Source organism: Fusarium subglutinans (genome assembly GCF_013396075.1).
Source record: "Fusarium subglutinans strain NRRL 66333 chromosome Unknown NRRL66333_c0000194, whole genome shotgun sequence".
In the NCBI taxonomy this organism is placed as follows: Eukaryota; Fungi; Ascomycota; class Sordariomycetes; order Hypocreales; family Nectriaceae; genus Fusarium; species Fusarium subglutinans.
Window position 1 is genome coordinate 1 of NW_023502257.1, and position 25,907 is coordinate 25,907.

At 48.3% G+C, this 25,907-nt stretch overlaps 10 protein-coding genes across 10 annotated transcripts; 8 read left to right on the top strand and 2 right to left on the bottom strand.

Moving 5' to 3' along the window:
* Positions 1-1,724: 1,724 nt before the first annotated feature.
* Positions 1,725-4,688, top strand: FSUBG_10860 (uncharacterized protein; the record flags this gene model as incomplete). Its single annotated transcript, XM_036675482.1, has 1 exon — positions 1,725-4,688. One exon carries the CDS (start codon positions 1,725-1,727, stop codon positions 4,686-4,688), a length of 2,964 nt encoding a protein of 987 aa, XP_036533625.1.
* Positions 4,689-5,975: 1,287 nt separating this feature from the next.
* On the top strand, positions 5,976-7,008 carry FSUBG_10861 (prohibitin PHB2; the record flags this gene model as incomplete). The annotated part of the gene is made up of 3 exons (XM_036675483.1): positions 5,976-6,219; positions 6,275-6,630; positions 6,688-7,008. 3 exons carry the CDS (start codon positions 5,976-5,978, stop codon positions 7,006-7,008), a joined length of 921 nt encoding a protein of 306 aa, XP_036533626.1.
* A 634-nt stretch (positions 7,009-7,642) lies between these two features.
* On the top strand, positions 7,643-8,080 carry FSUBG_10862 (ubiquitin ubl1; the record flags this gene model as incomplete). The annotated part of the gene is made up of 4 exons (XM_036675484.1): positions 7,643-7,653; positions 7,724-7,778; positions 7,838-7,920; positions 7,987-8,080. The coding sequence occupies 4 exons, from the start codon at positions 7,643-7,645 to the stop codon at positions 8,078-8,080; spliced, it is 243 nt and encodes an 80-aa protein (XP_036533627.1).
* Positions 8,081-8,653: 573 nt separating this feature from the next.
* Positions 8,654-9,802, bottom strand: FSUBG_10863 (RNA polymerase II transcription factor SIII subunit A; the record flags this gene model as incomplete). The annotated part of the gene is made up of 1 exon (XM_036675485.1): positions 8,654-9,802. The coding sequence occupies one exon, from the start codon at positions 9,800-9,802 to the stop codon at positions 8,654-8,656; it is 1,149 nt and encodes a 382-aa protein (XP_036533628.1).
* Positions 9,803-10,813: 1,011 nt separating this feature from the next.
* FSUBG_10864 (transcription initiation factor TFIIF subunit) lies at positions 10,814-12,081 on the top strand (the record flags this gene model as incomplete). Its single annotated transcript, XM_036675486.1, has 4 exons — positions 10,814-11,095; positions 11,143-11,425; positions 11,481-11,683; positions 11,740-12,081. 4 exons carry the CDS (start codon positions 10,814-10,816, stop codon positions 12,079-12,081), a joined length of 1,110 nt encoding a protein of 369 aa, XP_036533629.1.
* A 556-nt stretch (positions 12,082-12,637) lies between these two features.
* On the top strand, positions 12,638-13,444 carry FSUBG_10865 (UPF0655 protein; the record flags this gene model as incomplete). The annotated part of the gene is made up of 1 exon (XM_036675487.1): positions 12,638-13,444. One exon carries the CDS (start codon positions 12,638-12,640, stop codon positions 13,442-13,444), a length of 807 nt encoding a protein of 268 aa, XP_036533630.1.
* Positions 13,445-13,937: 493 nt separating this feature from the next.
* Positions 13,938-14,399, top strand: FSUBG_10866 (uncharacterized protein; the record flags this gene model as incomplete). The annotated part of the gene is made up of 1 exon (XM_036675488.1): positions 13,938-14,399. The coding sequence occupies one exon, from the start codon at positions 13,938-13,940 to the stop codon at positions 14,397-14,399; it is 462 nt and encodes a 153-aa protein (XP_036533631.1).
* A 1,099-nt stretch (positions 14,400-15,498) lies between these two features.
* Positions 15,499-17,569, top strand: FSUBG_10867 (uncharacterized protein; the record flags this gene model as incomplete). The annotated part of the gene is made up of 5 exons (XM_036675489.1): positions 15,499-15,774; positions 15,822-15,889; positions 15,939-16,099; positions 16,144-16,928; positions 16,976-17,569. 5 exons carry the CDS (start codon positions 15,499-15,501, stop codon positions 17,567-17,569), a joined length of 1,884 nt encoding a protein of 627 aa, XP_036533632.1.
* A 2,387-nt stretch (positions 17,570-19,956) lies between these two features.
* On the top strand, positions 19,957-22,244 carry FSUBG_10868 (endochitinase; the record flags this gene model as incomplete). Its single annotated transcript, XM_036675490.1, has 4 exons — positions 19,957-20,954; positions 21,009-21,110; positions 21,160-21,286; positions 21,345-22,244. 4 exons carry the CDS (start codon positions 19,957-19,959, stop codon positions 22,242-22,244), a joined length of 2,127 nt encoding a protein of 708 aa, XP_036533633.1.
* Positions 22,245-23,115: 871 nt separating this feature from the next.
* On the bottom strand, positions 23,116-25,341 carry FSUBG_10869 (uncharacterized protein; the record flags this gene model as incomplete). The annotated part of the gene is made up of 3 exons (XM_036675491.1): positions 23,116-24,918; positions 24,971-25,237; positions 25,300-25,341. The coding sequence occupies 3 exons, from the start codon at positions 25,339-25,341 to the stop codon at positions 23,116-23,118; spliced, it is 2,112 nt and encodes a 703-aa protein (XP_036533634.1).
* Positions 25,342-25,907: the final 566 nt, after the last annotated feature.

Here is a 25,907-nt window from a genome sequence, read left to right on the forward strand (position 1 = left end):
TTATATATTAGCTATAAAAATATTTAACTTTTTAATAAAAAGTAAAATTATTTATATATAGCCTTATATTACTAATATATAAAAAATATTTATCCTTTTTATCTTAAGCTATATAAAGAAAGTTATAAAATATTTTATTTTTATTATCTGTTAGTATAAGGTGGCCGGTTTTGGGGTGGCCGGTTTCCCTGTATCTAACGTTACCTGCCTAAGGTGAGCTGACCGAGGTAAGGCAGGTGAGCGAGCTAAGGCCAAGTACATGGACCTAGGTAACCCACAGTGGGCGGAGTTGGGGCCTGAGGCAGCATATTCAAGGGCTTCCGATTTGAGGAGGTAGATCCCCAAGTAAACCGCAATACAAGACTCATCCATGCAACGCGATGTAACACGAGGACTACCTAAGGCGTTGGTGATAATGTCGATAAGGTTGCATCGAAATTATATGCGCGCTTGCTTGTACCGACGACATCTCGGCCCCCACAGCCAAGAGGGAACGGATGCTTACCGAACCAACATCATGAGCCTCCTTGAGATCTTCGTGAAGTCGACCTTGACCTACGTCACTTGTATCATATCCATAAGTTACTTGTTCAATATTGCGAGCTGGCTTTTGGATCGAAAAATATCAAACAATTATCTCACATCTCGGCGGTTGCCTCATCTCATAACGTTTGATCGATCAAACCATGGCCTGCCAAGCTGGCCATACTCATTTCATCTTGAACTGTCTACGGCCAGTGATCTGTCCCAACGAGGCTACGCTCATTCAATGACATCCGAGTTGTTCAGAAATCGCTCCTTTCGGCCAGCTCTGTTGCATGACTTGTATCAATCGAGCGACCTCATGGCCTCTTTGTTCATGCGCTCGGGCAGTGCTATCACAGAATGTTTCTGCACTCAAGCAACTTGAGAGACGCAGGCCAAGAGGCAGTCCTGGCAGTTAGCCGCCGAAGAAACAACTTTATGGCTAATTGGCCCTACAGCGGTAACAATGGACCAATAGTCTCTCACGCCTGTAACTGTCATCACAACTTTCGCGCGCGCAACAGGTTCTACCCCTGTCATTCGCTGTCAGCCAAAAATAGAAATCCACGATTATGCTTCCTATTGGCTATTCGAGTATATTAGTTGTTCGATAGCGGGGATGAACCGACCTAGTGGCCGGGAATGGATGCTACCTCGATGCAACCTCTTCTCGTCTTGTCTACCGCCAACAAACTTCACATAGCTCTCGCAGCCTTGTGTGCCAGTCAGGTTCTCCAACAGGATATTGGCGCTCTGAGGCCCCGCCTCCACCACACTTCATGTGCGGCACGCTACCATGTCTGTCGACGCATCGGCCCACCTAGACGTGGAGTTGGGATGTGCTACTGCAAGTGCGTGCCGCCCAACTCATTCTAAGCCCACACTTCGGATAGCCGCTCCAGCGAGTATTGGTGATTCTGGACCAGTCCTCGGGCTTTAAGACTATGACAATCCCCCGGCCAGGAGTCTGGCCCCCTTCTTCCGCATTCTCTTCTTTCCGTCTTCAGCCTTCCGTGCTGTGTCACTTCGCAGATCTGCATAGAGGCTTCGTTGATCGAGGCATCCTGTCGTTTTCACACACTTAATACTGACGCCGGTCGTCGAACAACTCTTACTATAACGACTAATACATAGCTTTCTTATTGCGTTGAGCCCCCGGGCAGGAGTCAGATATCCGGAATAACTGACATATACGCAACATGGCTGATACACAAAACCGATACTACCCCCTGGACTCTTCGCTGGCCCGGAAGCACAGGGGGAGACTTAATCCTATAATTGAGGAGGATAGCGACGATGGTATGGTTCAGAACGGAGGTCGCAGGACGAGACGCGCAGGCAATGCCCAACTCAAGATTGAGGCATGGCTAACACCGATGAGCGACCACTTCCCTACACCAAGAGGAATGAACTATCTTTCTGCTCCTATTCTCCCATCATCACCTTCAACCGACTCGGCTGCCGACACTTCACCAACCACATCCAGCAACCCCTGGAATCGCCATAGTGTCGCCACCGAGGCTACGGAGTTCGAGGATCTCTACGATGTGACTGATGATGAAGCGGATATGCTCAAGCGAAAAGCGTCTGTTAGGTCGAGGCAGGTCCCTACCAAGCAACCAACCCCGCTTGTCATTCCAGCAACACGCGATAACTCTGTTGAGACGTGGTCTGCTGTGGACAATATGAAGAAGTCGATGACTTCACCCGTCCCTCTGACCCCTTCCGTCAAACTGACAATGTCACCTGCTCAGATGGAGTTCATGCATGAGCAACATGCGGCAGAGACACCAACCATGTCAGCTCCCCCATCCTTGGATGGGAGTTTGACTTCTGAGCAGCTCGCGGCTATGAGTGCCCCGCCCACACCCATAATTGGTAATGAGGATTCAAACACCGGAGATGCTTGGGCTGGTGTTCAACTACAACCCGGCGCTCTTGCTACCCTCCACGCCCTTGCCAGTGGCGAGGAGAACCTCCATGAACAGCCGTCGCAAGTTCTTGAGGTGCCTGAACATCATTCTGTCCAGCCAACTGTTGAGATGCGACAACAACCACTGCGACTCATCACCAGCTTCCAGTCGCAGCCAGCTATCAACAGGGCTTTCTCTCCCAACCCCAACCGTCAGTCTCTTGCAGACTTGACAAAGCTTGATATTCCATCTCCAGGCGGTTTCTTCTCCGGTCTATCTCCCCGAAGCCGAAACACATGGCACATGCCCTCCAAGTCCCCCGAGGATATGCCACCACCTACGTCAACCACCGCTGAACAGTTCTACCGGTGTCCCTGGAACATAGATGCTTCGGTTCCCCCTGTCCCTAAGCGTAAGGAACTCGTCGAGGATTTCTATCGTAGTGTCAGGTTTACACCCGCCCCCACTGGGCCCATCGTTGAGCAAGTCGTTGAGCTCAAGGAGGAGGATGATTTCTCGGACGACATGCCCACTGCTCGACCCGTCTTCGAGCACAAGACTGCTCCTTCTACTGTCGAGTCCGCCAATGCCCCAGCTTCACCCCAGGCTGAGGATGTTCCCACCGAGATTGTGGTCGACTACGATCCTGAGTATGCTCGCAAGCAACAAAAGGAGGCTCTCTCCCATTTTGATCGCACTGAGCTTTGGCTCATGGCCCAACGATCTTACCTTCGTGGTGTCCAAGATGAGTCAACTGAGGACGATGGTGGGCTCAACACCATCACTGAGGAGGCTGAGGAGGAAATTGAAGCTCCTCAAATTCAAACTGAACTTCCTCCCCTCAAGGTTCAGCTAGAAACCTCCATTGCTCCTGTCAAGAAGAGCGTTCGTTTCTCCAACCTTGTCTCAACCTCTGATCACCCCAAGCGCCTGCCTTCCATACTCGTCCGCCGCGAGTCTGCCTACTATCGAGCATTTCAAGACTATATCATCCGCATCCAGCGCCAAGATGTATTTGTCCACCAGCTTGCTCGATTTGAGGCTATCCAGGCTCAGCGTGTTTCCCTTAAGGAGTCTCACCGCAACCAGCTTCTCGGCAAGTACCAGCTCAGCGTCGTTCCCCAGTCCGCCAAGAAGAGACTCAGCGCCAATGTTGCTCGCGGCGATGATAACATCATTGACGACCCTGAGAAGCTCCGCCGAGAGAAGGAAGTTGAGGCCATGAACCAAATGACCGTTGCTGCGTGGCATGTTGCCGCCATGAAGATGCTCAACGGTGGTCGCCTCATCTCTGCTCCGGTGACCAAACGACTTGCTCGTCTTTCTCGCGCAGCCCCTGGACATGGCAGCACTACTCGCGAGCGCGCCAGAGTCCTTGACCTGGGCGGGCAGACTACATGCGACTGGGCGTGGCACTGCGCGCTCCAGTTCCCCAACACAAAGGTCTACACTGTCACAACCAAGTCCATTCGTCAACTTTCCAACTGCAATGTCCGTGGTCCCCCCAACCATCGACAAGTTGCTGTTGAGAAGTTTTCTCGTCTCCCCTTCTCAGACAACCATTTCGATCTCATCTCTGCCCGAGAGCTTCACAGCATCCTCAAGCTTTTTGGTGAGAACGGGGAAGACGAGTGGGACACCTGTCTCAAAGAGTGCATGCGCGTTCTCAAGCCCGGTGGCTATCTTGATTTCTCGCTCTTGGATTCGGACATTATCAACGCTGGTCCCGTTGGACTGGCAAAGAGCGTTGAGTTTGGCTTTGCCCTCAAGACTCTGGGTTATGACCCTAACCCTACCAAGCTTTGGCTTGGTCGCCTGACCCGTGCCGGCTTCCAAGACACTCGCCGTATCTGGATGTGCCTCCCCATGGGTGCCAGGCGAAATATGTTCAAGCCTCCTACCCCTCCTTTGAAGGATAGCCCTAATGGCCAGGATGTCAAGACCTGCCAGATGGAAGCCATGGTTATGGGAAGTAGTGATGATATTGCTAGCGCTTGCAGCATTGCTGGCGGTTGGAACTGGGAGCGATGGCTCCTCCGCTGTGAGATGGAGAAGGTTGCTGGTGAGCTCCGTCTCGCCGATACTACTACTACTGGAACTGCCATGGAGGAGGCTGGCAAGTGTCTGGATGGCGTTGCTGCCGTGTTCGAGGAGGGCCGAAACTGCAAATCCGGCTTCCGAATGCTCAACGGTTATGCTCAGAAGCCCAAGGCTGGTACTGAGACCATCAAGATTGCTCTCTGTGAGTGATCTGGAAACATTGAAGATTCTCTTTTGTCAACTCGCACTCGCTCGACACTTTTCATACATAGATAAATCTTGGTTTTTTAGGATTGGATATAGGAAGGGACACAATAACTAAGTATGAGAGATGATGTTGGGATGCGTGATGATTTCACGCGTAATGGTGGGTGGTTAGGTCAGGTTGCATGTGCTTGGCTAATGGGGCATGGATATATCATGTTATGTGCTTACAGATGGCATTGTAAATAGTACAGAACGTAGTGTTGGGATCCTACTTGACGGAATAAATGTTTCTTTTGTACGAAGATTATTTGGACAGGAATGAAAATATCGATAGGAACAAACACAACTTAATTATATAACTCAAAACCAAGGACGCAATATTCCTCATCAAGTCAGGCCAGCATTGACAATGTGTGAGCTTAGTCTTGTAAGACAATGAACAATGTCAATTTGTGTCATCTTATCATTAGTCAGGAAGAGATCTTCTGGCTTAACTCAGGTACCTAGTGTATATGATGAAGGGAAAACCAAGCATGAGCTATTACGTTATAAGCTCGTATTAGGTGTGAAGAATAATTTAATAGTATAGTATTCGTGAGTATTTGGTATACCACGCAATTCTCTCTGTTGGATTATGTGTTCAAGAAGCTTTATTAACATACTGACTATGCCTCCGCCTTACCTAGGTAGTTGACGCACTTTTACACTAGTAATATGAATATTGAAAAAGATATCAAAGATCAATCCTCGTCAAGATGTCATATAATAGACGGATCTGATAAAGTTATTCGTGGTCGCATACTATTGCTATAATCCAGGGTAGGTCATAATATCCCATCAACACAGTGTAAGCTACCTTACCAACCTTACCCAAGTACGACATAGGTAGCGACAGACTGCATTGGTGCAATGCACTTTAAAAATAAAACCAGATGAAAACGTCGATATAAAGTACTAACGTAGCGGCATAGGGTACAATCAAGTAACCTCTTATTATCGTCAGCAATTTTGCTGTCTAGGTATGTTACCTGTCTATTGCTTTTCTGATACATTCTGGCTTAGACCACTACCTACCTTAATTAAGGCTAGAGGCAAATTTCTGGAAAGGGAAAGGCTGCCCCGGCGGACAAAAAACGGAGGCCCACATTAGCCGGCAGCTTCAATCGAATAGTTAGCTTCATGACCATCATTGACGACTACACGGACGCCTAAAATCATCATCACCAAAGTCAGTCGACATATCACATCGGTTCGATTCATCCACGCTCGCTCCGAAAATAAACATTCACAATGTCGAACAACAACTGGCAGGAGGAAGCCATGCGCCGCCTTCGACAGATGCAGCAGGCTCGTGGTGGTGTTGGAGGAGGTGGCCCTCAGATGCCTCGAGCAGCCGGTGGTGCCCTCTTCGGCGGTCTGCTTCTCGCTGGTGGTGCTCTGTTCCTGTCAAACTCTCTATTCAACGTCGATGGTGGTCACAGAGCCATCAAGTACCAGAGGCTAACTGGTGTGAGCAAGGAGATCTACAATGAAGGTGCGAGAAAACAAACTTCGGAGGATTCGGCTCAGATACTTACTTGGGCTAATAGGAACGCACATCAACATCCCTTGGTTCGAAACACCAATTGTTTACGATGTCCGAGCAAAGCCACGCAATGTTGCGTCTCTGACTGGAACCAAGGATTTGCAGATGGTCAACATCACCTGCCGTGTGCTCTCTCGCCCACAGATTGATGCTCTACCTCAGATCTACCGTACACTAGGCACCGACTACGACGAACGTGTGCTGCCGTCTATTGTCAATGAAGTTCTCAAGAGTGTTGTTGCTCAGTTCAACGCTAGCCAGCTCATCACACAGCGAGAGAATGTTGCCAGACTGGTTCGTGAGAACCTTGCTCGACGAGCTGCTCGATTCAACATTCTCCTCGACGATGTATCTCTAACTGTAAGCAAATAATACCATGCCTGAACAAGAGTATCTGATCTGATTGACATCCCGCAGCACCTTGCCTTCTCTCCCGAATTCACAGCGGCTGTCGAGGCTAAGCAGGTTGCCCAGCAAGAGGCGCAACGAGCTGCTTTCATCGTCGACAAGGCTCGACAGGAGAAACAGGCCATGGTTGTTAAGGCGCAGGGTGAGGCTCGCTCTGCTGAACTGATTGGTGAGGCCATCAAGAAGAACAAGGCCTATGTTGAGCTAAAGAAGATCGAGAACGCTCGATTGATTGCTGCCCAGCTCCAAGAGGCTGGCTCTAAGAACAGACTCATGCTTGACTCTGAGGGTCTGGGACTCAATGTCTTCGACAGTAATGACAAGAACTGATCGGATGATATGGGGGGACGAGCCGTGAACGAGGAGAAGTGCTTATGGATTTAATGAACTCTCCACTGTATGTCTACCGAAAGGGTTGTACTATTAGGAATAATGAGGTAGAAAAAGTCGAACTACCAATTCTGCTCTGCTGCAAACGATTCCATAGAATTGGGTCTTGATTCACGAACGACAAGAACCATTGCTGATGCAAACGGTGCGAAATAGTAGTTGAGTCTTGACACAGAGGCATGAGTAAGTAAGGTATCTAAGCCAATATTGGATCTTCAGTCTTAGCAAGATCGTATTCCCTGAAGCCTCTGACCACCATGAGCTACCTTACAGAACTCACAACAAGAGGAACTGAGGTATAGTGCCTAAGGAGCTAAGGTAGTAGGCATAGGTATCGCCAAGGTAGGCAACAGCTCCAGTCACTGCAAGGGTCGCCCCCCCCCCCCCCTTCCGTCAGTGTTAGCCCATAACCCCACCATGAATTAATCAAGCTCAGTCAGCCCAACAGCCGCCAATGCTTTACCTTCACTCGCATACTCGAAACCTACGCGACGCTTTTTTCTTTGCTCTTTGCAAACTCTTGTAAAAACCATCGAACACACAGCACCCCCAGTTCCTCACCACAGCCGCCAAAATGTTGATCAAGTACGTCACATGCGGGAAACTCGACGTCATGCTGGCAAACATGGGAGCAAACTAACACTGAATCAACTAGGGTCCGCACATTGACCGGCAAGGAGATCGAGCTGGATATTGAGTCGGACTACAAGGTAAATAGCGAAAGGCGCCAGACAATAGAAGCAGAGAGATCCCAACTGACTGCTTGTAGGTCTCCCAGATCAAGGAAAAGGTGGAGGAGAAGGAGGGTATCCCGCCCGTCCAACAGCGACTTATCCATGGCGGCAAGCAAATGTACGTTCCCATATCAACTTTTGAACGAACAGCATGTCTTTCAGTATGCTAACGCACCCTGTCTAGGACCGATGACAAGACTGCTGCCGAATACAATCTCTCCGCTGGTGACACTCTCCATCTCGTTCTCGCCCTTAGAGGAGGACGATGGATGGCATAAACACATCGAACGAATATTTGAGCGAACATAGTGGACCTCATCCCGACTCAACGAGTTCGCCGCTTGACAAACGAGGATGACGAGGGATCACTGTACTAGGTAGAATGACTGAGCACAGTACAACAGCTGTTGGACCCACGGGTCATGATGTCGAGTCAGCTGGAGCAGTCATGCGCGAACACTGCTGCTAGTATCAAACACTTTCAGAAGACACGGTGATAATACCAAAAGATACGATGAAGTTATTCTCATTGATTAAGCATCCCGTTTTAGCAAGCCTGGCTATGCTCATCTTTCGCTTGTCGTCTTGATGCTATCATACACATCACAAATTGGCACATGCGCCAACCTTGATATTCTATTATATTCCCGGTCTAATTCCACAATTTATGGACTATTAGTCCGTTATCATTGTCGTCATTCGCTTGTCGCCGTTTGGTTCCCTTGATATAGCCCGTTATACACTGTACTCCTGTAATGCAAATGGGGTTGGAAATTGCACCCTCAAATAAACCTCCCTACAAACCGTGCCAAACATAAAAAAACAAAAACAAAGAATTCCTTGTTTGTATCTCAAGCTCTTTTCTTAGGCTTCATGAAGACATCCGTAGCCTTGCGCTTGCGTGGTCCGACGCCCGGATTAGGTCGTGTATTTGCGAGACGTGTAGGTGAAGACTGTTCGATTGGCTCGGGAGAAAGAGATATTTGTTTCTGTTGAGGGGTAGGAGATACCGACTTTCCAGCTGAATGGGTCACTCTGGGCCGTGAAGATGTTGCAGTTTGAGGCTTAGGACCCTTATAGCTGTTGGATAAAAGACCAGTGCGTTTGACTCTACTTGTAGATTCGTTGTGTCCAGCAGCAGGCTTCTTCAGAGGAGACAGCAATAAATGAGACGAAGCCTTTCTGCTGGATGCTGGCTCCTCATCGTCAAATAGATCGTCCCTATCTTCAGAATCAGAGTCCGAGATGTATTGCGCCCGTGCCTCATGGGTTTCAACTACATCAGAGACTGTTGGTTTTGGTGGAGGAGGAAGCGGAGGTCGGACTGTTGGTTTGGCGGCTCTCTGATAGTCACCCACCATAGCTGCAGGGGCCCTGCGGAGTTTTGTGATAGCATTTGATGCTTGTGTTGGCCTTGACAATGCGCCGTGGATACTGGCAATCTCCTTTGTCTCTCGTCGGACTTTGCGCATGACGCTTGCACCATTATGAGTCTTGGTACGACTTCCTCTGTTGAAAGCGAGCGTGCTTCCATTGGGGTCTCGCACTCCAAATCCCCAAGCCTTCTTTGGCCCAACTCTGCCTCCTCGGGGCAAGAGTCTTCTGTCATCAACAATCTTGCTGGTGTTCTTCTCCTTGTCCTCCTTGAGCCCCATGAGAGCATTCTTGAGCTTCGCCTCACTTTCCAAGAGGGCCTTCTGGTGATCTGACTTGTATTTCTCATACACGCGATACCATTTAGTTGGGTTCGGTGGTTTGTATGCCTTTTGCTTGACTTCCATAGGAAACTCATGCTTGATGAGCTTCAGCCACACTTCGCCTGTCTCGCCCTGGATTTGAGGCGAGTTCAGTTCGATGGTTCGTAGTTGTTTCGCGTTATCGATCTTGAGTAGAAGGAGGCGGACGGCTTTATAAGGAAGAAAATCGCCAACACTGTCGAGTTCGCGGATGTTTTTGATGCATGCCGCTGTGGCAAGTTCCAACAGAGACTTGGGTGGCATCTTGAAGCTCGGGGTATCGCGTCAAGAGTTCGTTTATACGTTTCGTAAGACCATGCGACCCTTATGGTGTTTATATGGGGAGATATGTGCAGGGTTCCGTGATAATTGTAGCGACGCCTGAGTACGGAGTAGCAGTGTTACAGTTGAGGAGTAAGACGGATTAAGGCAGCGTGGGGTTGTATAAGGTAAGGGGGGTAGCACAGTGGAAGAAGGAAGGGTGATTAAGTGTTGAGCTCCTTGGAAAGGTAGCCGAGCATTGTTATAAAGAAAGCGACAACATCGTAAATGTGTAATGTTCTGAGAGAGTTGAGATCGTGAAAGTTGTACTCGAATGTCAAAGTAAGCCTTTGTAGTATGTAGGTTGGGTTTGAGCCACGACGTAGTTGTCAGGGATGTGATAGGTGAGAAATACCCTCCACTGGGCGACTGGGGATTATAGACTTTGCTTCGTCGTATTAGCGCGAAAGTAAACTGGCCGATCCTTAAGGCACTCGCTCGCTGGCACAAAGAACATAGAACTTACTATTGAGAGGAGTGTGCTTGTCTTTATATTGGGTTCCACCCGCGGCTGTTACTATTATGCGTACTCCGCACAATGAGTAACAAACGGTAGCTTTCAGTTATAAACTTTACTGTGTAAGCTGATGGATGAATTATACAAACAAAGGCGATTCTGTTCCCATGATCCAATCAGAGCTCCACACCTCCATACCAATACCGTGTACACATCTCCACTTTAGCACTGTACTACCTAAGGTACCTAAGCATGAGAAAGGCTCCATGAGCGTGCCTGGGTCTCCACTCAAAGACATCATTCACAAGCTGATAGCCATTCCCTGGGGAGCGCGAATCAACAAAGCGCATACAAACTTCCTCTTTTCTGTACAGAGAAATCCTAAACTTTGGATAAACTTACATAGGTATCCTAAATATTTTGCACACAGGATCTAAGTTCCTCCGAATCGTCGCATCTCCAAGTATTCCTCGTCCTGCACAACTTCGACCACCATCATGGCCGATTCCTTCATCAAGCAGGAGCCCTTCATCAAACCCGATCCCGAGGCGTCTGGTTCTCCTGCGCAAGTCGACGAAGAAGATTTGTATGAAGATGCCGGCGACCTCGAATTCTACGACAAAAAAGCTGGCGCGTTCGAGCAACTCTACCTCGCGCGCGTTCCTCGATACATGTGGGAAGCTTGGTCGAAATTGACGGAGCGACTCGGCGACGACGACGAGATTCAAATTGGCACTCTGCGAACATGGAATGAAAACAAGCCTGATGGCAGCGTAGATGTATGCATACCTGATAAGATGTCATGACACCGTATTGACATACATAGACCAAACTTCGCATGCTTCTCTCCGCCAACTGCCCAGAGCATCAGGTGCTGCCTCGCGAATATGACCTAGTGGTCCAAGAACACAACGTTAGCAACCACTTCATTTTCAGCGAGGAGGATTTGCCCGGTTTCAAGGCGCGAAGCAAGGCGCGACAAGAGGCTGCTGATGCTGGCATCCCTGCCTCGTTGTTGAGGCAGAAACAAGGCAACAACAACGGAGCAGAACGACCGAGCTACGACCGTAGGAGCCGATACCAACCATACTATCGAAAAGCTGTTCCGAGTAAGCTTGGGTTCGCATAGCCGTGTCACGAATAGGTGCTAACAAAGCATTACAGAAAAGACAAAGATCTTTGGCAAGATTGCCTATGATGTTCGTGTTGAGCCCCACGGCAAAGATGAGGAAGAGCGGGTGCTTCAGCAGAAGATTCTGGATGCAGAGGCGAACAAATCCAAGGTCCAAATCATCAGTCGACACGCAGCTTCAGCCGTAGTGAACCCTGGAACTACCCGCGCAGCCGAATTCGGAGACAGCTTCATCGTACGTTCTGTTCCCGTACAATGTTTAATTCTCGGTTGTGTTAACAGACGATACAGAAAAATATCGCCGCCACGGCCAAGCCAAAGAAGGGCGAGGTGTTCAAAGCAGCCCGTATTCCAGAGAACCAGCTTCTGGATCTCATTTTCGATTGTTTCCGCCAGTATCAGTATTGGTCAGTGAAGGCTTTGCGACAAAAGCTTCAGCAGCCCGAACAATACCTCCGACAGGTGCTCGAGAAGATTGCTGTTCTCAACAAGAGTGGCCGGTTTGCCAACCAGTATTGCCTGAGCGATGCCTACCGCGACAAGGGCGGCGCAGAGGCCCAGGAGGCTGCTGCTGAACCTGTTGATGACGATGAGGATGATGCGGAGATGGAGGACGTGTTGCCCGTTTCCTAGGATCAGCATCAACGGACCACCTAGGAGAGGATAAAAAGGGGCGATATTTCACTTCAACGATAACGAACGGAGGATATCATTTAATGTGGTGTTCGAAGGATTCAGGGTAGGGTTTTTAGAGCGGCGATACCCTTCTAGTCTTATAGATTACCAGTCGTAATCAATCATCTAGCAAAATGCTTTGAGAGTCGTGATTCGCTCGTCAACTGAAGCTATCTTTATTTTATCCGATCTGAAACTGAACTTGGACTATAGCTTTCTTGGCTGGGCTACTCTCGCACTTGGATTATCATGATCCACTCACTACGTATTGTTCTAGATCATAACTACCTCTAGTACGTAATAACTTCCCCACAGTAACCAATGCACTCTAAACTGGTCAGAGGCGAGGCGCTTTCTAATTGTTATAAGACCGGATCAGCTGCTGTCCAAGGGCTGGAATCACCTACCTTGTTAGATGTATGCATTCATATGCCCTCTTCTACTCTTGATCACCCGAACAACCCCGCTTATAACCAAGGCTCGCCACAACATCTACTATCCGACCTGTCTCAAGATGCATCTGGTATTCGACTTTGATGGCACAATCACCCAAGAAGATTCTATCGGGGAGCTTGCTCGCTCAGCTCTCGAGATACAGAGGAATAAATATGGCCATGACCTACAGACTTCTTGGGACCAAGTTGTGCAATCCTATATTGCCGATTACAGACACTACAAAGATAACCATCCATCACCAGAGGTTACTCGAACATCTGTGGATCACGAGATCGAATTCCTATCAGGAATGAAAGACGTGGAAGAGACGTCTCTACGACGCATTGCTGACTCACGCATCTTTGCTGGTCTAGACGCTGAGACGTTGTCGCAAGCTGGTGCTGACGCTGTCGAGGCCGGCAGAATTAAGATCAGAGATGGATTTGCGGATCTTATAACCCTTGCAAGACAGAGGGGCTGGGATGTGAGTGTCATATCGGTCAATTGGTCCCGGGCCTTTCTACGAGGAGCTCTTTTACCGCATAATATTGAGGTTATTGCCAACGAACCGGCCTCAGATGGAACGATAAAAGGACCGGAATTTTTCGAGGGGAGGATGACCAATGTATGCGAGAAGAAGAAAGCTTTGAGACACATCATCAACGAGAAGGACGGGAAGGTGATTTATTTTGGGGACTCGACCACGGATATGCAGTGTCTGCTTACAGGAGGAGTAGTCATATCGAACAACGAGGAGTCTTCCTTGCTAAAGACTTTGAGAAGGGTCGGCATTGAAGTGCCACATATTGGAGCGAAGAAAAGTGGTAAAATATCCTGGGCGAGGAACTTTCGAGAAGTACTGGATAGTGGCTTGTTAGAAGCCTAAGGCTTAGTACAAAGTTTCCGGTTTCTAAAAGCCTAAAAGAGCCCTATATCTCTTTGTTGTTGGTATTAATAGTATATGTATGTACAAGGTATTCTCAACATCAAAGCGTTTGACAAAGCGTGCATGCACAAACCCAAGACTTGTGATGACAACCCTGGGAGTTCACGCACGCTTGCCGAATTAAGTACCTTTTAATATATTTGCGTTTCTAGTCCATGTAATATTCACATCGGAGGTGATCACTGAATGCTTTAAAAGGAACCTAAGTGAAGCTGGTCCGCCACAAATGATGCGTTGTTTTGTTCTGGAATTACTTGTTCATGCATTTCACTTGTCACAATGAATCAACAAACAAAGCTTTGATGAACATAAGAACAATTCACTCTTTCGAGACAGATATAAAAGGGATAAAATGCTCGATTTTTGTCAAATTCCTCTCCTAGATCAGGGATCCCTCACTCCAAAATCCAAACTCTGCAGAAGGATTATCAGTATGTGCGTTTACGGTCGAGTCGTTTTTAAATGCGCCCACGAGCGCTGGGGCATCTGCGTGAAGCGATGTCAGACAGCCAAAGACTTCCGCAATGGAAAGTTGACCCATGACTGTGTCGTCAAGAAGCCTCATGTACCGACTTCGCGGAGGATACAGACAAATTGCAACAAATGTATCACCATGGATGGCAAACTCGACAGGGCAAAGAAGAGCATTGACGATGTTAAGCAAAAGCTGAAGAGAATAGAAGAGAGGAAACTCAGAGAAAGAATGACGGAAGAAAACAAGAACGACAACAGCAAGAAAGCGGAGAGGAGGGATGAAGACCGGGATAGTAATGAAACGAACTGTTGGAGTTTCGAGACGGGACTTGGGAGTATTACCGAGGAGAGTGAAGTTGAGGATGAGCCTGCAAGTGGTGGAAGTAGTCAAGGCAGTTCACAAGTCTCCATGGAATACTAATAGAAGTGCATCAAACAGCAAAACCGACTCATTAACTGCCCGAATATATGGAAAAGCCCATTAATATCTCAATTGAAAGCCTGCAACTTGTCTGGCTCCTCTCGACTTCTCAGATATTACGACTATAATAAATCCCCAATTATCTGCACCCATTCACTTATGATTTTCTATACGTAAAACTCAGAATGTGGCAACCGAATAGACTATGATCACCAGCGTTCTCGTAGTCTGTATCCTTATAGCTCTACCTCTTACCATCTTGTCGGAGTGCTGACAACCGTCCTATTCAATAATTGTTTTATAAGGCTATCATTACTAACTGCCCATCATCAGCGTTCGCACAAACGAACATCTGATATGTTGGGCAGCAAGACTGAAATATTTCTTACCGTAAATGGCTATGAGTGCGAAGAATGAGTCCCGTGATGTTAGATGCATGTCACTCTATCCGAACCTGCGCCTCAGTCTTTACGCCCGAGATAAACCCAGAATGGCAGCTCGCTAATGTTGGGCTTCAAAACAGGAGCCAATCCGGCTTTGTCACTTCCCCGGATCTAAGCCACCCCCGATCCGCTCCGTGCGGGTCCGCCCCGGAGACTCAACCGCCGTCTTATTCGCCGATCCGAAGCCGGTTAACAGGCCTGTCAACCGTTTCCTACTTAACGGAAGTACGCAGCGAGGCTGAGGGCTCTAACTCAGTCCTCGAAGTGGTCCCATGACGGCGTTATGCGTTGCCCGAAACCCTCCATGGAGAGTTGGGCTCTCAACGAACAAGGCACCCCTGTTTGGGGGCTGAAGAGCGATGTCTTGGCAGTCAGCATCCAGGACAATTCGACAATTCATAAACAAGCTTGACCCGCAGCTGGACGCTCAGTAACATTGTGTGCATTGCATAGTTAGGGGTCAAAGACTAGCCATATTCTTCTCGCCTTAAGGAGTGTGCATTCAGTACCTCCCCACCAACACTATCAACTCAATCTCAACAACTCCAGATTCTCATGAATCCAGAGTTCTCCACCCCGTTTATTAGGGTGGCCGTTCTTCTCAAGTTCCGCAAGATCACACTGTCGGTCTCCGGAGGAGGCGCAAAACCGCCTTAATGGGGCTGGTACATCACGGCCTAGACCTGTTCAACTACGATCAGAAAACCTGCTCTAACCAGGTTTTGATCACTGCAAAAGAGACTCCGTCTAACATTGAATATGACGAGTATGTTGTCTACAAGCGGTCAGAGGAGCCTGGAGCACCATCCACAAAGCGGGATCCCTGGGTGGATGATGACGACCACATCACCCACCACTTCACTCGCGATGATACTTCGGGAACAGCTCTTTTCGACCTAGCCTTTCGGCGTGGGCACATGCTTGACCGTGAAGTCAGTACAGTACATTGAATACAGAGCAGTGAGCTGATAGTCTGAAGGGCAGTTTTCGAAAACCAGACGATGATGAAGTACCATCAGCCGGAATGGAAGGCCGAATACGCCGGGTGTAAGTTGAAACAGTGAATACACAAGATTTCTTGGTTAACTGAATACAGAATCTGTTTTAAGCGTAAAACTATTTACGACGGTGGTCGAGACATTCTTAGCATGACGGTTGATGACCTGGCTGCCATGAACCTTCATCCTGCCACGCTGCAATACTCAACTCGAACTACCACGGAATCTAGATTCTGGTCCAAAGACAAATCCCAGCTGAGTGAGTTCCTTCAATGCCACACATAGCTTTACCTAATAATGTAGGTATTATTCTCGCATTCTCAGAGATGCCAAAGACGCCCTGTGACTTCCTGTCCATGACATACGATGTCCGCGAACGCTCCGCGACCATCCTTGCCCGACAGTCATGGGAGCCAAGACGACACAACCTCGATGACCTCGACGAATATGATCATCGTCTGGAATCATGCAGAAATCATTGGGCGCACCCTCTCATCATGCCCGTTGTGCTTCTCCAAGTGCAATTTATGCGATGTGAAGAGGCTGTTATCGAGAACAACTCCAACGTGGCTCATTTGGAATACGATGTCAGCAACATTGCCGGCTTCGATGCTACAGAGACTGGGAAGCGTCTCAGTCGCACTTTCAGCAATGGCAAAGATGGCGAGAGAATTGCCTGGGGCCCAAGCACCATGACCAAACTCATGAAAAGGGCACACGAAGTTCTCAAGGACACCATTAAACTGCTGGATACTATTCGCTGGATGGAGAGAGCTATCAAAGTGTTAATATTGGCCGGAGACGAGTTGAATGAGCGAATGGGAAACTATTCTAACTTCGGCAATGATCTCAGTATGTTGAGTCCCACGGTAATCGACCCTCTGGGAGGACCTCCTGCAGTGAGTCCAGTTCTGCCTCCCAGAGATCTCCCTAGGCTTCGATTTCCTGATGAAATGACGGATGGCGATTCTTTGGGGCCCCATTGGCATGAGATCAGACAGTATCTTGATGGTTTGTTGCGTCTTTGCATGGGTCTTGAGACGGATAGGCGCATGTCGGAGGCCAGATGCCGTGCTCAGATCGATATGGTAAGTGGTACAGAGTTGAAAGATTAAACACCAACTAAAAGCAATAGATCTACAGTAAGATGGCCCAAGAAGACAATATCCTGAACGCTCGAATGGCTGTAGCATCATCACGCGACAGTTCCTCGATGAAAGCTCTCGCTGTGATAACCGCCATCTTTCTACCCGGCGAATTCCTTGGAACTCTCTTCGGTATGTCCATGTTTGACTGGCTCGGCCCAGATGAAGAAGACGACGATTCATCTAGACCTATGACATTCGGCGCGCATTTTTGGTATTATTGGTCTACAGCTATTCCACTCACTCTTCTGATTTTGTTCGTCTGGCGAGCTTGGTGGGTTACCCAAGATCGTTATTTCAGACGTCATCTTTCGCAAGAACTTAGCGAGGAGCGTTTCTGGACCGCCGATGGAAAGCCGCGCAAGCTAGAACGAAGTTTCATTTGGGATTTCTTCTACCTTTCCGCTAGGCGTGATGAGAAACCACGACCAGAAGATGACTTGGCTGAGCTGGAGACCATCCATTCTGGGGCGAAGGAAGGAAATGATGAGGGATTGACTGGGGCTACTGATATGAGGCAGAGACAGATTTTGGAGACGAGGAAATGGAGTCTTCATCAGAGAGGGACGAACGTCGCGGTTTAGATACAGACAAAGACGGAATCGTTTTCAAGCCCTCTATGGGTAGGTTGATACTTTTAAGTATGTTTAAGTTTCAGAGATGTTGTGTATGTTTTAGTTGCTTTTCATAGAGAGTTTGATAATTAGGCAAAGGATATCAAATTATTGTTTTCGAACGGCAACCTACAGCTAGGTTAGCCCGTGTATCTAGGAACATGATAATGTATAACCATAATCTTCTAAGTCTAACCACTGCAAAGTTTCAGATATCAAGTAAGCCATGATGAAGGGTTCCTTTCATAGAAAAGCATAGGATTCGATAATAAGGTAGTTGGCCACATCCCGGCTCTACTTACTAGAGGTCGCAGGTCTAGGAAGTCGTCATCTTATGTCGATACATTCGTCTATGTGGCGATCCATAACTAAGCTAGGCTACAAGACGTCAATTCATGTTATATCGTTCCGCGCTGTACCGGGTTTATGGTTTGTAGGCTCATGCTACAGGGTACAGTGAACGAGTTGCGTTTAATGCCCCAAGTTGGCAAGGGGTTGGTCAAAGGTCCTAAAGAGATGTCGGGGATCCGGAGAATATAATCATGTCTCAGATCATAGATAAGCTGCAGAATTTTCGATGCAAACGGGGCCACCGAGAGCTTACGAATCAAGTTTGTCAATGACTGGAATGAAAGTCGTAAATTGGAACGCCATGCGAGGGTATGGCGATGGCTTCACTAGTTTAGTCTTAGGGTCAGCCATCTACAATCACGAAATTTAGTCACGAGCTCTCTACCGTAAAGAGTATGAATCAGGAACATCGAAGAGAGAAAATCTGTTTATTTCAAATCACCAAAGCTTGGACGCTGTGCAGGCTGATCTAGAGAACACACGTTGAAACGATTTATCCGTTTTTCATGAGTCCAGAATGAATATCGGCGACGCCTTTGCTAACGTTCATCGTCTGGATCATGATCTAGACCCTTGATACTGGGGCAGTCTATTTTGTCTTGACTTCTTTGGTTTCGAGTGAAGACAACATTCAGGAGTTGCAGTTGTGAGATTATTGGAGGGGTCTTTGCTCCCTTCAGTTGCGGGAGCGCCAGGGTAAGACGAGACATTGCCGGGAGCGGCGTCTCGTCTTTTCAGGTCCATATGATATGTACGGTAAAGGGTTGTTTTGGTATGATTCAGGGAGTTCTTAATTGATGTTTCTCCCTTAGTCAATTGGATATATAGACAATATTCAAATCTTACAAGGCAATTAAGGGATCCCCAGATACACCCACTTTAAAACAATCACTTGTGCTTAATTAAGGTAGGGAGGGAGGGACCAGAACGCGCCAGGAGCAGAAAGGAAGGTACATAAAAAGATCGATCAAACGGAAGGAGGCTTACGCAGGAACAACTATCAGATCCCGACGCCATTCGGTTCCTAGGGAAACTCTACCTCAACCCTTCATCATCATGACCCACTCACAACCACATCATGAGCTTCACGCCCACAACCGCCTCTTTCTCAAAAGCCTCCCAAACTCTACCTGGCTTCATTGCGCCGCCTTTTCAATAACAAAATCTGCCAACTTACAAAGATTGACAGCCATCACCATGTCTTAAACTCCGACCATTTCACCTAGCGCTTTGAACCACTGGTTCCAGACACTAAGCTCATTCCTTGTCAAGGTCCCAAGACATACCAGGTCCACGTTTTAGGGGCATGTGGCGCTCGATAAGCTCGAATGATCTGTTTGTCATGTCTCATCCGGCGTCACGGCATTCCTAGTCGAGAACGGCATCGTCTTGACTGGAGCCCAGCGTTGCTTTCCGTAGCATCCTTGGAGGCTTCGTTAGACCAACACGCGACCAAGCTACGCTTTCGTCGTGATGCTATACTCTTTCAAGGTCATCTATCTCCCTCATGACTTCATTGATCAAGTGGCGTCTTTTCATACTGTCCAATGTGATAAATTTGCCCCGATTCCCTTGCCTTAAGTCCTTGACCCCCTTCTCTCCCAGTTGATCTCACCCTTAAGCCATTCCTTTTCCATCGCTACTCAACCCACGTCATTCGTTCCTTAACTTCATCTCATTCTTTAAAGTAACATAGTACTTCATAGACTACTCTCCGGTTCCGTCACCCCAGTCCTTGTCTCACAACCAGCCCGCCTTCAGCATCTTGTCTCAGCTTCACTTCACTCACAAGATAGTTGAACCCCTTGGACTATCTGAGTACTACCTCACACATCACGAGGTTTCACTCCTTTACAAACAACTTGTTGTTATAAGAAGCACTTATACTCACCAACTTAAATTTAACTTGCCCATATCATCCATTCGCTGTCTAGGCTTCTTCAAGTTAGAGGACATTTATATTACGGGCTCTCTCTCATCTTGAGACTTATTGCTGCGTATCAGACATGCTCAAGAAACTCATTCTTATTGCGCCGCTTCTGGTGCAAGCGCTTGCTGTGCCTGCAGTGGAGCCCAGACACCAACATCTTCATGGGCACATCGAACATACACATGGAACCAAGACCAAAATGACCACGTCTGTCCGTCGTGAAACAGAACAGACCGCCGCACCGCAGTTCATTCCTCCCAAGATGCCTTACGCACTTGACCCTAACACCAAAATCCACAAGACTACCACTACCGCCGCTAATTCGAACAATCCTAAAGAGACTATCGTCCCTGAGTTCATCCCACCTAAGATGCCTTTCGTAGCAAAAGCATCCTGGCAAAGGTCGACTAAGGACCAGGACAGCTCCGACAAGTCCGCCTCGGTTGCATCTGTGAAGAAGAAGACGGTTGTCAAGGTTCAGGATGAAGAAGATGACAATAACGACAAACAGCCAACTTTCATCCCGCCTAGGGCGCCTTTCCGAGGATCTAGCAAACCTCAACAGAGTCAAGCTGCCACTCCTCGAGATACAGTTCCCCAGTTTATTCCTCCACGAAACCCCTGGGCACAGTCTAAGCACAACACTCGTTCAGCAGAGAGTGACGACCAGGACGTTTCGCAAGAAACTGCTGTTCCTGATGTGGACCAGCGAGCTGCCAGTGGCGACGATGAAGTCGTTCCGGCACCTGAGCTCCTCAGGCGTGATGAAGAAGGTTCAGATAGCGAATTCTTCGATGAGGAAGATGAGGATGACTACAATCCTGAGGATTTCCCAAACCTGGGCGGCCCCGAGGAAGACGAGGACGGTTCTGATGATGATTCTGAGAATACTCCTGCCGGAAACACATCTGAGCAGGCAAGTCAGAACCCCGAGTCCATCAATGCTCAGGATGATAGCAGCGCAAAGAACTACTTTGGTGGTGACTTTGATGATGAGGATGACGCCAACAACGTACCTACTCGCCTAGAGGCTCGGGGTGTTGGAAAGCGGAACATCCTCTACTTCACAAACTGGTGAGTTGTAGCAAATTTTTGTGCAACTAGCGGGTGTTAATAATGAAGAACCAGGGGTACCTATGGGGCGAACTTCCAGCCCCAAAATCTGCCGGTGAAGGATATCACACATGTTCTATACTCCTTTGCTAAGGTTAACCCGAAAGACGGAACTGTGTAAGCATATTAACCCCATCAATATATCATATCTGTTAACAAAGCGTAGGTTTTCATCAGACTCTTACGCCGACACCGACAGACTCTATACTGGTGACTCTGACAATGGTGGAAAGAACGTTTTTGGATGTGTTAAACAGCTTTACATTCTTAAGAAGAAGAACCGTAATTTAAAGGTGATTCTACTATCATGACCAAGCAGCCAAATGTGAAATTGCTAAGACGTACGAACAGGTGCTACTTTCAATCGGCGGCTGGAATAACAGTCCAGATCTCGCCACTGGTGTAAGCACACAGGACCGTCGCAAGAAGTTCATCTCTTCCGCCATAAAGCTAATCACTGACTGGGGCTTCGATGGAATTGATGTCGATTGGGAATACCCTGTCAATGCCCAAGAAGCTCGCAGCTATGTCTTGATACTCTCGGGTCTCAGAAAAGCCCTCGACCAGTACTCAAAGAACAACAAACTGAACTACCATTTTATGCTTACTGTTGCTACATCAGCCGGTCCAGCAAACTATAAAGTCATGGATTTGAAAGGAATGAACCCATGGATTGATGCTTGGCACCTCATGGCGTACGACTATGCTGGCTCCTGGGATACTACAACTGGTCATCAGGCCAATGTTTTCATTTCTAAGAAGAATCCTCTTTCAACAAAACTTGGCACTGACAAGACAATTAACGATTACCTCGCGGCGGGAGTTCCCCCAAACAAGATTCTCATGGGCATGCCTCTTTACGGGCGTTCATTTCTTAAGACAGCTGGACTGGGAAAGACCTACTCCGGCGTAGGCGGCAATTCTGAGGGAACTTACCTATACAAGGATTTGCCACGTTCTGGTGCCATAGCTACCTACAATGCAGACCTGGTAGCCAGCTATTCATATGACAGCAAGACGCGGGAACTTATCACTTACGATGATCTCAAATCGGGTCAAGCCAAAGCCGCTTATATCAACCAGCGAACCCTTGGTGGTGCTTTCTTTTGGGAGGCGAGTGGAGATAAGGTTGGATCCCAGAGCATCGTTTCTGGTGTAAAGCGCACATTGGGCACTCTTGAGACGGTCAACAATCTCTTGAAATACCCCACGAGTGTATACGCCAATATACGAGCTGGAATGCCGTCTTGATTTGGCGAACAGCGCTGGCTGATTTTCCTTGGTGCTGGACTTTGTGTACGGATATGTGTTGGGTGTGTTTGGAGTCTTGGGAATATTCCATTTGTCGTCTGTGTTTTTGGGATGATGTGATTGGGAACTTGTCACTGAATAGAATATAGAAAAGCCCTCGTTCGGTACCTTACATGATATTACATTCATTTGTTCACTTGAACCGCTCTTCTCGTAAAAGTCAGGGGCAATTTCCTTCGACCCATGATTGCCATTCATTTATATTTCTATTATACCAGATATTGTATTCTAACCTACCGCTCAAGCAAGAATGAGACAGTTGATGGCACAAGTGTGTCAACAAGTCTGCACCGCGATGAGCTTTCATGTTTGAGTCAAGTGAAGTGCGTGGTCTTAAGATCTTACCCTGACTTGAGTCATGATAGGATATTGTCGTGAGTCTAGTAATACCACACACAAGTTTTAGCTTGCATAGCATATTCTCATCACAAGTTTTGCTACTAAGCTCGCGGCTGTAAGGCGAGGCCAAATAATGTTAAAATCAAGCACATACGTACATGACAAAACATATTAATTGTTCCACTGTAGATTTTATTTGCCTTTAGTCTACAAGCTACTTTCCTGTTCCGTAGGCATAAATCAATGTCCTACATCGGGCCTTGATCATCCGAAACAGTACCTAAAAACTGAACAAAAAGCAAGTCCTATAGCCCCCCATTGCGGAAGAAATGGAAAAGATAACTCCTTATGACAACAAAAACGCGCCAATCTCCGACATCTTGAGAACCAATTCCGGTCTTCCAGTAAAAATATTCTTTCCCCCTTTTCAATAGAATTCATCCTCCTCCGGCTTACCAGACAGGGATGCGTTCTACATATCCTGACCCTGGGGAGTTCCCGAGGCTTCAACGCCGTGAAAAGCGTCTCCAAATGCTGAGTCGTCCATGTCCATACTCAGATCTAGACCCTCACCCAGCTCGCCGGCTGCACCGTCTAATGTAGGGCCGTCAAAGTTAAGGGCATCACCTGCCGTGTCAAGGTCACCAAGGGAGCTGAAGTCGTTTTGGTCAAAGGAGACAGAGCCGCCGGGTGTTCCAGCTGCTGGTGTGGCACCAGCAGATGCAGTCTTAGCAGCTGACTTAGTAGTATCAATTCCTGCAGTAGTGGGCGTATTTGCGTTGACAGAAGCGGTACCCGAGCCAGGGCCCTGATTCGCTTGGTCGTTCGCAGTGCCATCTTTGGGTACAACAACCCAATCTCCACTGCCAGTTCCTTGATCAGGCGCCGTTGTGTGATCCTTCGGTCCCTGAGTTCCGCCCATCGTCACGTCACCGCCAGAACCAACTGCGGTGGCATTGGAAGGTGTTCCGGCCCCGGACTGGGCCGCTGACAATTGAGGTTGAGGAGTTCCAAAGTTGTTCAGAGGTGTAGAGGTATTGGAAATGCCAGTGTGCATCTGGTCGAGTAATCCAGCAGCAGTGCCACCCATATCGATATCAGATTCGCCAATCATGATGCCGCTGTTCTGCGAGCCAGATTGCGACGGTTGACGAGATAGTTGCGAAGCGTCAGCCTGAACGGGTTCTGGTGCTGGTGGCTGATAACCTCCATCTTGAACACGAGATACCGTCGGCTTGGTATCAACCTTCTTTCCCGTAGCAACTTCGACTTCAGACACTATCTGTTCGACCGTTTTTGTACTGACGGGACGAGGAACAGCCTCCTCGTCATGGGGGTCAACCTTGCCCTCAATCCGCCAAATCTCAGTGCCTGTTCCCTCGACAGTGTTTCGAAGCTCCTTCTCCTTTGTGCTGAGGATAGAATTTTCTTTGAACTTTGCAAGAGCTGCAGCATGGTCGGCCTGCATCTTCTCTATCTCGACCTTGGTTGACTCAATGTGACTGTGAACTCGCTTGCGGAATTCATCGGCTTTTTCGGGATCTAGCCGTCCGATGTACGGCTTCTCAGGCACGGAATTGGAAGCATCAACTCCTTGCGCAGGAAAGATGCCTTCGGTCAAATATGCTAATTCACCTTTGAAACCGAGGTTTAAATCGGCAGGGGTGATCTGGCTTATCCGATAAGGAGACGAGAGGATCTCTTCCATCCACTCGTGGTTCTGCTGGTATCGGCTCATAGAAATCTCTCTTGGAGTAAGATGGTCAAACATATCTCCTCGCGAAACGTCTTCTTCATCGTCGAAGGCAGCGTCTAGCTGAGGCATTCCTGGTAGCGGGGGCTGGCCACTCTGGCCCGCGGCGTGCCTCGCTCGTTTAGCAGGAGGACCCGGTGCGGGTTGTGTGGGATATGCCATCTGTTGAGGAACGCCTCGAGGGGCCATCTGGGGAGGTACCGGCTGACGGGTGAGATCAGGCAGGGTAGGCCAGTTGACTCGGTCGGATAACATGAATTCCTTGCGACGAATCTGGCCAGCGCGCTGCAAAAAGTGGCGCTGCTGCATGATGCTGTTGACTCTTTCGTCAAAGGGAATCATGGAAACCGGAACTCTATCATTCGGTTCGGCGGGTCCGTAATGCACAACGAAGAGGCCGACGTCTGGTTGAGGAGGATTAGGATGACCAGGAATAGGGACTAGTCGGCATCGTCGACGGGCGTGGAGAGCGTACTGCTCGCCGGGAATGTAACCAGCTTTCTGATAGTAAATCTCAAGCATCTAGTGAGGTTCAGCAGGCTGTCCCTTTGTGTAATTCTCATCTTCTCCTTACCAGTCCATTGCCCAGATCATGCTTGTAGACCTGTTCTGGAGGCGCCCAGACATAACCGTCGGTTGCGAAAGTCGTTCCCAAACGCTGAAGGGGCTGCCAGGTCAAGAGTATTGTGCCGTCTGTAGGCTTATCGAGATATGTCCAGAAAAATGGCGCCCGATCTCTCGCAACTTGTGGTGCAGCCATAAGCCATTTAGCAACCTCATTTAGGTCAAGTCGAGGCATCACAGGGTATCGGAATGAAGAGATCAGATGAACGTGGGGCATCTAAAAGATTGTCAGAAGGATGTTGCGATACAATTGCATCGTTGCGCGTATGCATTACATACAAGGTCCTGGGGGACGCCCTGGCTAGGATCTGGTTGAGCCATAGTGGGCGAGCGTCGCGATGGACGAATTCGGGCGTCTTGGTATATCTGATTACGCGATTGATGATCTCCAGGTGTGCGCGTTGCTAGTCATTCAGCGTGCTGAAAAAGTCAAGATGGGTTGGTTTTGAGAAGGCGAAGAGATGGCGTGGCGCCATTCACGATATGACTTCCGATGGAGTTGTCAGAAGTCAGTGCCCATGCGCGGCTCCAAACTTCTCGCGACGAGGCTGAGAACATGCAGATGGCCAATCAGAGCTATGGAGCTCGGTAAGTAAAAAAGCGGGTCTCGAGCCTGTCTTGTATGGCAAAAGAAGGAGGTTTTTAGAGTAGATGCTGTATATACCCTAATCCTTAATTAATACTAAGATGGTGCGATATTGTGTTAATGACCGCGAGAAAGAATGACCTCGAAAAGTTTGAGCACTGCGGATGCAGATTCTCATACAAGTAAGTCATTCGCCAGTGGAGCAACGTCGCTTCATATTGTCGCGCAAACAATAAATTGAGCCCAACAGCGGTTATTACGATCAGACTCACTTATCACCAATCTGTGTATTTCATTGGGA